This window comes from Polistes canadensis, unplaced genomic scaffold, assembly GCF_001313835.1.
Source record: "Polistes canadensis isolate GaletaPanama2010 unplaced genomic scaffold, ASM131383v1 scaffold_58, whole genome shotgun sequence".
Lineage (NCBI taxonomy): Eukaryota > Metazoa > Arthropoda > Insecta > Hymenoptera > Vespidae > Polistes > Polistes canadensis.
This window is the reverse complement of record NW_014569605.1, coordinates 728761-741668: the sequence shown is the minus strand read 5'-3', so window position 1 is coordinate 741668 and position 12908 is coordinate 728761. Positions and strand designations below refer to the sequence as shown.

The 12908-nt window shown below is 30.2% G+C and overlaps 3 protein-coding genes across 5 annotated transcripts; 1 reads left to right on the top strand and 2 right to left on the bottom strand.

The window, feature by feature from the left end:
* Window positions 1–578: 578 nt before the first annotated feature.
* On the bottom strand, window positions 579–3764 carry LOC106785903 (pancreatic triacylglycerol lipase-like). The gene is made up of 7 exons (XM_014746729.1): window positions 3384–3764; window positions 3135–3237; window positions 2236–2384; window positions 1607–1852; window positions 1331–1537; window positions 1070–1232; window positions 579–992 (listed from the first exon to the last, which is right to left on the bottom strand). The coding sequence occupies exons 1-7, from the start codon at window positions 3430–3432 to the stop codon at window positions 935–937; spliced, it is 975 nt and encodes a 324-aa protein (XP_014602215.1). The 5' UTR covers window positions 3433–3764; the 3' UTR covers window positions 579–934.
* Window positions 3765–4343: 579 nt separating this feature from the next.
* On the top strand, window positions 4344–5690 carry LOC106785895 (male-enhanced antigen 1). The gene is made up of 4 exons (XM_014746719.1): window positions 4344–4390; window positions 4638–4955; window positions 5048–5119; window positions 5185–5690. Exons 2-4 carry the CDS (start codon window positions 4779–4781, stop codon window positions 5404–5406), a joined length of 471 nt encoding a protein of 156 aa, XP_014602205.1. The 5' UTR covers window positions 4344–4390; window positions 4638–4778; the 3' UTR covers window positions 5407–5690.
* On the bottom strand, window positions 5660–11393 carry LOC106785894 (sodium- and chloride-dependent GABA transporter 1-like). Of its 3 annotated transcripts, none has more exons than XM_014746716.1 (14): window positions 11242–11393; window positions 10018–10350; window positions 9713–9932; window positions 9451–9552; window positions 9053–9221; window positions 8774–8906; window positions 7398–7532; window positions 7197–7300; window positions 6967–7091; window positions 6778–6890; window positions 6569–6700; window positions 6279–6482; window positions 6025–6192; window positions 5660–5950 (listed from the first exon to the last, which is right to left on the bottom strand). In XM_014746716.1, the coding sequence occupies exons 2-14, from the start codon at window positions 10276–10278 to the stop codon at window positions 5849–5851; spliced, it is 1968 nt and encodes a 655-aa protein (XP_014602202.1). In that variant the 5' UTR covers window positions 10279–10350; window positions 11242–11393; the 3' UTR covers window positions 5660–5848. The 3 variants fall into 3 exon arrangements, with proteins under 3 accessions (XP_014602202.1, XP_014602203.1, XP_014602204.1); XM_014746717.1 differs by lacking the exon at window positions 11242–11393 and adding an exon at window positions 11135–11217; XM_014746718.1 differs by lacking the exon at window positions 5660–5950 and having other exon boundaries at window positions 6071–6160; window positions 11242–11392.
* Between the last annotated feature and the right edge of the window lie 1515 nt (window positions 11394–12908).

Genomic DNA, 12908 nt, shown 5'->3' with positions numbered 1-12908 from the left:
TAATCTTCACCATACTTTCGAAATAAGTCTGCTAACGTTTTGATTTTCGCATCTCAAATCTAAAAATATGCCTAAATAATGATTATTGGGGTTCAAAAATCTCTGTAAAATTTTATCGGATTTAGCCAAATATTCATTCTTTAAGATTGCAACGTAAGTATGTATATCGTTGAACGATCTCACCAATTTGATGTTATCTGTTTCGAAGACAAAAAAAGATAAAACGACCATAAAAAAATGACAATCAATTTACCACACAATAATTAATACACTTACTCGTCACGTTGTAACAAGAAAATCCCACGACATAAGGAATTTTTCTATGTTCAAAGTAATCTCGAATGAAATCATTTTCGTTGATACAGGATATGTAAATAAGTATATTGAACACCATGAAGCATTGAAGATAGAAGCGATACATGATAAGAAACAAATTCTTGCGCTTGTTTGCAAGATATTGATGAGTTCAATACTTTTGTTTCTTCATTTATTAATCAGTCGTATTCTTTAATGAACATCGATTATATTCGCGTAACGTAACGAAAAGTGACAGGAACATGAAATATTACATACTATACACCCAACCATACGATTATTTATTTATCGTGCGAGGTACAGAGAGAGAAAATAAAAGATTTTCACATTGAACCTATTGAACTTAATTAACATCGTAATTTGTACTTACATATGTATGTAGAGATTTTTTAATTAATTTATTTGTTTTGGTATACAATCAAACAATCGCAAATGAAACTTTATGGAGATCCGAATGAAAATTGAGGTACACGTGCATGTGTGCATAATGCGTAAGCAAACACGTAATTCTACATAAATAAAGTAACTTACAAATGACTAGTACTGATTATTTAATCGCATATATATACACGATCGTTATTGTCTTCCATTTCAAGTTCGATTAACGATTAATAATTCCTCATTCTATTGCGAACGGTGGTTCATTGTTAGTGGACAAGTAGAATTTTCCTCGTAATCTGTTGTTAAAGGTAGTCGTTAATATTTATATTTTTGGGAGAATTTTTAAAATTAATAAATATTTAAAAAATCTTACGATGTGTGTGCGGATGCGTATTCTCCCATTAAGACGATCGGATTGTAATCGCAACGACCTTCCTTATATTTTTCCCAACTTTCACAAGTTCTTGCTTTAAATCCCGAAGTACTGCCAATGCTCTCCGTCATAAACTGATGTGCACGAGAATGACTACAATAGGCTGCAAATACAAAGTAACCAAAAAATACAATGTCAACATATATGAATAATTTATAAAATTTCGATAACACATTTTTGTACTATTCAAAATAAACTAACTGGTCGTTGGTAAGAAAGAACATCCAGGTTGAGGGAATTCTCCATTATTGGGATAAAAATCAGCATGACCTAATGGTGCTAAAAATCCAAAAGCTGGTCCACTTGTGTGAATAACGTCAACAAATTGTGCATCCGTAGGATCCAATCGAAATTCTGGGTCAACGATTCCAGAAATCGTTTCAAACAAAGGACTCGCAGGATCCAGACCTTTAAACGATTATTTTGTATTCAATATTTTATGAAAATCATGATCAATGATCTTTAAATTGCTCTTACCAGTTATTCTACCGATACGACCGTCGAGACAAGCACCAGCAAAACCTGCCACGTGAGAACCCAAACTATGACCGATGATATGAACATCTTTATACTCAAGATTTGATTCTCTGTTAAGAAATTCGAGAAAATCACCAAGGAATTCTCCAACTTTGCGTGTGTTATTTGCAGCTATTGGATAAACGTCTGTTGCTAATATACCCCAACCAACAACTATTACATTTACATCTTCGTGTAACAAATATGCTGAAAATAATATTGTCTTTTCAATTATTATTATTCGAATTTGTATGCATTATTTATATTATAACTTTCATTTCAATGATTCTCTTAAAAAAAGTTCGATGAGAAATCAGATTAGTTTTTTTCTTCTTCTTGAAATTACGTCAAAATCTTAGGAATGACTACAAGATAAGGAGCATTAGTTTCTTAAAACGATCAATTAAATGCGTTATCGTGTTGACCCTTGAACCTGACGGCGTCGATTCCGTGTTTACCGAAACGATTTGACCATGATTGTCATGAAATTTCTTTAACTTCTCTTCGACATTTCAGTATTCTAGAAAATTCTTCTTTTCTTTCGTTTTATTTTTTATTATTTTTTATTCTATTTTAATAATAACGCTCACCGTCTATCAGTCCTCGTATCCATACTTCATTGCCAGTATCGCTAAATCCATGAACGATGAATTTGGTTGGACGACTTTCGTTAAAGTGAGATGCATAAAGGACTTCTGTATTATTCAAGAATAATTGTTCCTCACCGAAAGGATTTTCCCTGTATAATCATATAATTATATTTAATTCATCGGTATTTAGATCGTTACGTTAATTAAAAAAGAAGTTAATAATTTCATCCTTCGTTATTTCATTTTATCCAATGCAAAAGATATTATATCAAAAGGAATTAATAAAATTAATTAATAAAAATGAAAAGGCACAATTCTCCCTTAAATTATTTTCTTTAAGCAAGAAAATATCGAGACACCAGTTTAACATCCATCTTTAATAGTGGCGCCTCATTTTATCCTCCTTTTTTGATCGGGACTATCGGCATAAGACGTAATGAAAGAAGAAGAAGAAGATGAAGATGAAAAAGCAGAATAAAAAGAAGTGGAGGCGCGTCTGCGATATTTACGCATGAATGATAATAAGTCGAGCATCAGCGCTGAGAATAGAATGCGGACGCTCTTTGATTGCACGTATCATTTAAAAAATTAATGATTCGTTTATAGCAGCGCATAACATTGGGTCCGGCACCAGCAAAAATTTTCTCATATCGATCGATCCACGACAAGAAAGGGCAAACGTTCGAATCTTCGACCTCGCGACTTTGCATATTGATCATAATTTGATTGTGAGTAATGTACAAGGTATAAAGCGAACATCATTTTTTTATTTATTATATTATTAAATTTCATACGTATGTGTATTGATTTATGCACAAATTAATGACGATGCTAATTTTATACTTTTTTTACCGTTAATCATAAGAAAATAAGAGAAATAACATTTTATATTATCATACCTGGTATATAAATTAAACGTAGCTGGTTCTCTTGGTACCTTAAAAACCGACTTGATGACCGTTTCTACGTCGTTTAACAGCGTGTTTTGTGGATGCGCATAAGCTGAAAAGTCATGATCAAATGTTAATTATCATCAACTTTTTACGAATTATAATAGATATATTTATTCCTGATATTATGTACTCAGATACGTGTCAGTGTTTATGTTAATTTTAATTATGTCGAGTGTTATACTCTTGTTTTTTTACCCGATATGAAGGCAGTTGCTAAAAGAATGTAAGATTCAACAAGTGACATGTCTTCTTGTGCGATACCACTCGACGTTGCACTGGATTACTACTGCACTCGGTTTAGTAGCGGGGCACCATTCATCCTATGTGATTTCTTCTTCTCTGTGATGTACGATAAAACTTGGAGCCCTAGTCATTAGCTTAATTAATTACGACAGACATTCGAAGTATTTCAAGTAAACGCAAGTTCAGTGATTAATTACTCCCACTTTATACACGTCTTCCTCCAATTTATGTTTCTTCTATGAATCTTTTTATTCTTATTTATTTTTTTCTGTCGTGAGAGAGAAAGAACGAGCAGTTTAATGACGAAATAAAGTTAGAGGACAAAATGACATTCGCGATTAGTAGTCACAATTTTAGATGGTTTAATCAACGTTCTGATAATGTAATCCAAGTTAGATATAGCGCAATAAATTCTGCTGTGCTTTCCTGCTACAATTTTCTACGATTATCAATGTATTCTTCGTAATTCTAATAAACATTTGTTAATTATTATTTTATTATTTTTATTTCTTCTTCTTTTTTATTAGGACTTCGTGCTGTTATAATAGCTTTTTTTTATTGCTATTTCTAGGAGCGATTTTATTGTTTTTATTTTTATTGTATTTATTTAATAATAATAATAATAATAGTAATAATAATAATAATAATAATAATAATAGTAATAATACTAAAGTTAAAGGTTTTTTAATTTCAAATTGTTTATAATATTGTTCGAAATTTAAATTTTTTTAATTATATTTTAAGCGTATTAGATAGTTATAGTTGTTTTGTGTTAGTATTCCAATGATTAAATATGTTTTATTTTATTCCTTAAATAATTTATTTTTCACCATTGGTTGCGTCTTGTTTTTTTCAAATTTATATTTTCGCGCGTTTATTGGAAGATGGCGCCCTTTCACCATATTCAATATTATGACGTCGAATTTCTAGAATCAGCTGTGATGTGTCAAACATTATGGGTATTTACAAATGTTCTAATTTCTGATATATTTAATTCGATATATATATATATATATATATTTGTTTATAAATTAATAAAATTTAATAAATCTTTATTGTTTCGTCACATAAATGTAAAATAATTTAATTATATATATATATATATATTTGTTTATAAATTAATAAAATTTAATAAATCTTTATTGTTTCGTCACATAAATGTAAAATAATTTAATGATATTAAAAAACAATAACATTTGTTTTTAGGAAAAAGAAAGGTTAGGTATATAATAAAAAAATAATAGTAAATATTTTTCAACTATCAACTTTAAATAGGGTACACAAAAGAAAAGATTAAAAATATATAATTATAAAAAATATGTTTAATGTAATATATCCTAACGCACAATGTCTCCTGAACCTACTGAAGAACCTATAAAAGAAAGTTTAAATGTACCTAATTTAACCGTCGATACAAGGATGACAACAGATTCTGAAAGTGAAGATGAAGATGTTGGAATGACTGGATATATGCCATTATCTCAACTACCTACTGATAGCGATCTTATATTAGAAGACGATGAAGTTTGTAATAATATATTTTCAAATATTAATTATACGTGCATATATACATAATTATTTCATTATCGTTTTCATATTCACAATAATATTTTCAGGACGACGAATGGATATCTCAAACTGGAGAAATAAATCATGCGATACCTGTATCATTAAATGATTCACAACAGGTGAAAATATTAGAAATTATTACATTTCATTAATTATCTAATCAATTTATTTATAAACATTTCAGCTTTGTTTTAGCGAAACAATAGAAGTATGGTCATCTCCATCTAATAGATCTAATATAGACATGGACACAGATAAAATTAATCAAGTTAAATCAATGATGGCTAGTTTTACATTACCGTCCACTGCAATTCCAGAATGGGCAAATACTATTTCTGAGGAAGAATGGAAAGAACAATTAATTGATCGTATAAAAGAGATGCAAAATAAAGAAAAGTCAGACTAAATAGTTTAATAATATCTTTTAAATATTGTGCATAAAATTATACTCGAAAGATCAAAACACTATCACACATTTGTATTATCGTAGAATTTACGAAATTTATTTTTTAAGATACAATATTTCTTGTGTCAAATATAAGGAAATATCATTTTGAATATGTGCTATTATGAATAATGTATGTTACGTGAATATGTCCGTAATTAGCGATGTATTAAACTATATTTAATCTTAATCTTTATCTGGAAAATATTGTTATCATTAATAATTACATTATTTCATATATTGTTCATATCTCTCTTTTTCTCCATCTCTTTCTTTCTCTCTCTCTCTCTCTCTTATTTCTTATTAATATTTCATATGATATTATTTTTCATGTTTAATATAAACGAGTTCACTGACAACACATTATTTACAATATATAAAAAATAATAATAATATTAAAAACTTATAATTCAAGGTCTGAATTAATGGCAGCAGTTTTTGTAGTATTTAATTTCCTACGTAATGTTGCAACATCTTCTTCTATTCTTACAAGCTTTCTAAATTTCTATAAAAAAAAGAATTAAAATTATGTTATCACATACATATTAATAAAGTATTGCTCATATTCCAATAACATACCTCTGAGGTAGTTCCAGGTGTAACACACCAAATATAAACCATATAAATGGGAATACACATCATAGATGATAAACCACACATCCACCCCAAAAGATGACTCCACCATGGGTATTCGTATGAAAGGTATTTAACAGGGCTAAATTTAATTATATTAAATATAAATACACCCTATATATAAAGAAAAACAATTATTATCATTAAATCTTAAACCAAAATAATATACAAAAAATTATTGTATGCAATAATAATTTTACCACACAAACCGCTGGTGTAGTGAATAGCCAACATATCTTCCACCAGCAACAGGGATAGTAACCGATCATATCTCGTATACCATCATAAAAACGATTAACTCCGAATGCCCATGATACTGCGATACACTCGAAAAACATTAAAAATAGAAGACAAAACCCACTTACGGCGTAGGAATCCAAAAGTTGAAACACGTACATTCCTCCCTAATATCAACATAGTTAAATAAAATGTATGTTCAAAGTAAAAATAAACGTTACGTTGCAATTTTTTGTATACATATAACGCTTACCTCAGTTATGCACAAAAGACCAATTAGATACGAGATAAAACAAACAAAAGCGATGAATATTTCCTTGCGTTTTCTTAAAAGTTGCGGCCATTCATCAACAGCTGCAGTTATAAAGCCTTCCACGGTACAAAACTGTTAAATAATACATTTTTCATAATATCTTATTTGTAAAATATTTGTAAAATATCAATTATCAAATTGTCGTTTACCTGACTATCCAGACCGATCAATAAAAGCATTATGAAAAATAAACACGACCAAATCGAAGCCCCGGGCAATTGAAGTACTGCCGAAGGATAAACTAAGAAAGCTAAACCTGGACCTAGTATAAAGAATTTTAAAATGAGATCAAAAGCGTGATAGAAATTATTTGAGTGAAACGTACAAAAAAAAATTACCGGAAGCAGCAACGTCGGCAACTGGTTTATTTTGTTCTTGTGCCATAAAACCCACCACAGAAAATATGACTACACCACTGAGCATACTTGTACATGAATTAACTGTACAAACTATAAGAGCATCTCTGCAATGAAAGAACACATTAATTATCAATATAATCTAACTTAAATAATATATTTAATTGTAATTTTAATAAAAAAATATATATTGTTTAATTGTATATACATACTTATAAACATTATTATTAAATTTGTTGTAACTTCCGAGCGCAACGAGAGCACCTAGTCCCAGTGCATAAGAGAAGAATATTTGCGTCACTGCATCTATCCATACCTACAATTTTTATTTATTTTAAAAATAAAATTACAAGATATTTTTAATCGTGACGTTCTATAATACAATTATGAAATTCGAAAAAATTTGTGTTTACCTCTGGATCACCAAGTTTCGTAAGATTTGGTGTAGCGTAATATTTCAGACCTTCAATCGCACCTGGTAAAGTTAGGCCTCTTACTAATAAAACTGCTAGCAATGCGTATGGAAACAACGAAGTGAAATAAACGACCTATATGTAATAATAATAAATGATATATTGTTATTTCTAAATAATTACAATTTTTCATTAATTGTAAGCTTATATATGTTACCGTCGAAGTCGGAAATCAGTCATTGCTAGTAGTTCCTCGGCATTGTTATCAATGCAAAGCGCCTTCAGACGAAGTCGAAAATTGAAAAATTCTTCCAGTTTTACCTAGGCATCGAACATAGTACTTTGATATTCTATAGAATATCAAATTACTATTAGTCCAGTGAAGGAGAGAAAAACTGAGCTAATTGTCTCCGTAAAAATAGTTAAAATTTTACACAATTTTTTGTAATTTTTTAAGTTAAAATTTTACTTACTTAAAATTAAAATTATTACAAAAAAATTAGGAACAATAAATTGTTTATTATTTTTAAATTCTTGTAAGTTTTCTGACAATGATTATATATGTAAAAAATAAAATTTTAACTGTAATTCTAGTAATAAATCTTTCTTTATTTGCACAAATACAAATACACAATTTTTTTTTCCTGTATAAAATTAAAAATTAAGAAATGTAAAAAGAATTTGTATAACTTAAGGATAGAAAAATTTATAAAAAAAAAATTTCCACCACGAAGAATCAAACGTTTATAACCGGAGCGTGAAGCAGAGACGATACTACCTACAATAAATAACAAAACCGCGTGCTATAAGCATCAAGATTCGATTTAAAAACGCCGTGCTTATATGCCGATATATATATATAGATATACAGAACGCTCGACACTCGATCGTCAAAACGAAAAATTCTCGCTGCGGAAAGAAAAATTAGAAAGGGAGAAATATCCATTTCTTTTCTCACTCGCACTCGCATTCACGACCGAGAGACCCCAAGATAACGCACAATAGTTCGCTCGCGTGTAAAGACCGACGAAAAGGCGGGGCTTGTCCCCTACTCTTACAATCACGTCTTACCAATATTTCTCGCTTATTTTTGCAAATACGAAGATAAACCTCTGAACATTTTTTATGTATTTCGTCGAATTACCATTATATCAAGTTTTTGCCGCAAACGGAGACAATTAGCTCAGTTTTTCTCTCCTTCACTGGACTAATAGTAATTTGATATTCTATAGAATATCAAAGTACTATGTTCGATGACTAGGAAAAACTGTAAGAATTTTTCAATTTTCGACTTCGTCTGAAGGCGCTTTGCATTGATAACAATGCCGAGGAATTCATATTGAATCAGATTTACTATTTACTGTATATTATCTTACCTTTCCTGTCCATTTAACTCCTTTCCAAATACAAAAATAACACATGATCCATACGACGGCCAAAGTACCTGCTAATTCCCATCTTATTTCACCCACGGCATCAACACCTGAAGAAATTTGAAGTGTGCGCCTCCTTTTATATGAAAAAGATATATTAAACATTATAATGTAACATTAAAAAAAATTCTTTTTTTTAATATTAATTTAAAAAAAATTATTTTATTTATTAATTTAAAAAAAAAATTAAGAAGATCTAACAAAATATAAGTTAAAACTTACTCCCAAAACTCTTGGACTGGATCCTTGAGTAATGTATGACTGAAGTTACCGATCGAAGTAGCGCATACAGTGTCCTCTTCGTCTGGCCAGCAAACAGCTTCAAGGCGTTCTGTGGGGGTGATGCAGAAATTCGTGTTCCATGAATTGCCACAAGTTCTCCATGGCACATCTTTCAAGAAATATATCAACACATATAAGACAAATATAAGATACTATTTAATACGGAATCACAGGGAACTTGGACATAAAAATAAGTAGAACTTAATTTAACTAAGTTAAACTAACTAAGTTCCCTGTGATTCCGTATTAAGAATTATAATTTTGGACGAGAGAAATAACTAATTAAATAAGATACTACATTCAAAAGATAGCAATCTTATAATCATATACCTATTTACCTGACTGTAGAGAAACTAAGAAATAGAATAGCGCCCACGCCAGTATAATAATGTAATAAATATTTGTCCAGCAGGAGAGCACGCAGGTTGCATATCCAATACCTATGTTTTATACCTTATTATAATAAGATCTATGCAAATAGAATTACATTATACAAATACATAGTCAAATATTAAAAATGTATTTCGTTGTTTCACCATTTGTGCTTTCTACTTATCGCACAAGAACAAAATTAATCAATTATAAATGACTTCTTCGAACCTTTAAAAATCGGAGCAATTTGAAAGACTCCAAGGCCACCTATAGTCATCATTTGACCCAAGGATAGTTCCATTAGGAACATGGGTACACCGGCAAGTGCCAAAGCTATGAAATAAGGAACCATGAAGGCACCACCCCCATTCTTGTAACAAAGGTAAGGAAATCGCCATAAATTTCCCAAACCGATGGCGAGACCTACTACCGATAAAATAAATTCCACCTTGGAGAACAAGAAAATAAGAATTTAAGAATGACGTATTAACGGAACTATTTAATTTCGTCTAGCGGACACTATAGTAAATCACCTTGCTGCTCCATGTTCCTCGCTCCGGTAAATCTTGGTTTTCTTTTACAATACTTGATTGTAGACATTGAATAGCCTCGAAACGGAAATCTTGTTCCTTACTACCATATGGTACTCTCAAAGGTGGTTCAGAAAAAAGGGCCTTCAGTTCCTGGACTGGATTTGCTGGATTAATTTGATTCACTGAATTTACCAATTTTCTCGAAAGAGGACTGGTGGACCTGTCTACCTTAGATCGTCCAGCCGTTCCGGTGGAAGGCATTATTATATATCCAGCAAAACGTGTACAAACACAACGCTATTCACCTCATCATATTTACACGTACGTACGAATCTGCGAATTTAATTTAACTCTTAAAAAGCAAAAACGGGAGAGAGTGGAAGAGGAGAAGAAATGAGGAATTGAGGGAGAAACAAAGGGATTCTTAAATAGTTATAACGATTGAATTTGCGCGTTTCACGACCAATATTCAGGACCGCCGTCGCCCTTCGACGTCGTATTTTGCCCATTGTTGCTCGAGTGAAAAATTGAAGGGATTATTATATAGTAAATGATTGCTCGGTGAAAGACAATTTGGTCTCGCGTTTCGAGGTCTTAAATATTCAGCGGTCATCGTCATCACGTGAGACGCATCTGTACAAGGGTCTTGATGATGATGGATGACAGACAACGAGCCACTTCCGGGAATCACAACGTTTCATCAATGTTGTTCCCATCGACCAACCTTGTCCTATTTTAGGCGAACGATTGGCGAAAAATATATTGTTCTAACAAAATATCGTAATTTTGGATGTTTATACTCGTGATAGTCTATCATGTTTAGACCAATAAATTCTTTTCTACAGTATCAAAATTACAAGTTGACTAAACCATTAATATTTTCTTGTTATTCTATATTTATACTAATGGCAAATGATTATAATTAATAATAATAATAATTCTAAGAGATTTTTTCTTGCAATATCTTTAAACTATTGATACATACATTGCATAAACTTTTATTAACAAGTGATTGCAATTACGAATAATTTATATAATTATCCTTATTTCATTATCGTAATATTACTATAATTCGTCCAACGTCGGATTAAATATTACAAACACGCTGCTGCCTTACCAAAATGCTTTGATCATTATGCCCAAGTAATAAAATGAACTTTTTCTGGTTCTAAATACATTATATTTGACTTTGTCATGCTGTCATAAAGATAAAACAATACGTACTATATAATTACGTGAGATCAAACTTGAAATAACAGAAGTTATTACAATTTAACGTAGTACATACACGTAGCTCGCGTTACTTGAATTTCGCACAGGATAAGTTCACGTATGAAGAGCGCAGAGATTTCTGGTGTACCCTACAGATCTCCCCCACAATAGCGTTCAGTCCCTCAAGCACCAACACATTTATCGATTCATTCAACAAATTAGTGCCACAGTGTCAATCTATATTTAGGCTCTACTATGTATACGTTATCATACATATATACATACATACATACATACAAACATACATACATGCATACATACAACATACATACATACATACAAACATACATACAAACATATATACATCTATAAAGTGTATACGGTAAAAACTTTGATTTATTATATCGATCTTTGTAAATTTCTTTCATTTCTTCCAACGAAGATATTATAGCAATTTTTTAAAGAGATAACAATGATCAGACCTATAGCTTTTTTCTTTCTACGCCTAAAAAAAAAATTTTAGAAATATAATAATTAATTAGAGTATTTTGTAAAATTTCTTATCAATATCACGTCAGTTCTTTATAATTTATTACGTATTTTCAGGTATTTTACTTGAAAATATATATATATCGGTATAATTACTCTTTAAAAAGAATTATTTTTAAACATTTTCAAAATTTAGATACAGCTGAATTCTGCGTGTGGCTATTCTCTGGACGGCAGGGTCTGACGTGAACAACAATTGATATAACACTGCAATGTGTGGCGGGCAATTCTGTTCTGTGCACGTGAACATTCAAATGAAGTATTTGATGATTAAGTCATAATTTTTAAAAAATATATATTACACATACTTTAACTATAACATTCCACTTTAATAACTAATAATATAATTAAGTATGATAGATTTTGAAACATGGTACAATACATAAACCTACGTCACAATTTTCACATTGATAACGAGATCTTCGCCTTGTATCGTTTTTGGAACACACTATACAATTTCGTAGCGTTTTTCTAGAAAACCACGAAAAGCCACTATAGTGGCGCGTAGTATCTAAAAGGTTAATATTGACAAGTGAAAAATTAGCGAGAAATGTAATTTACTATCAATTCAAATTCACGCTACAGGATACAACAATAAAGATGTTACAAGTATTGTTCTCAAATCTACTTATAATTAGTATCAAATGTAATATTAAAATCGAGAATATATTAAAATCATTGTACCTGTAAAATTGACAAATTATTTAAAAACAATAATAATTATATTACTGTTTTTATATTAAATACAATAAAGTTACATCTGTTGCCATCTAGTAGTATAGTATCAAAACAGCTTCAGTTTATGTCGATATACAGAGTGGACTAAAAGTTTCTAGATGGTCCAAAAATTCCTATGTTATTTTAAAAATCAATTACTATATTTCGAGACTTTTTAGGCTAACTTCTTCTTTGCCGATTACAAAACCAGAAGGCTAGTTTGTAAAACTAATTGGTATGTGTAAAAGTATGTTAATGTAACATGATATTTAATTAACCTTTATACATCTTATTTGTTTTACATTAATCCAAATGAAAATGAATCTTTATTACTTATTATATTTACGTGGCATTCGAAGATTTCTATCAGATTACCTGTACATCACATTTAAATAATCTAAAAATAAGCTAAA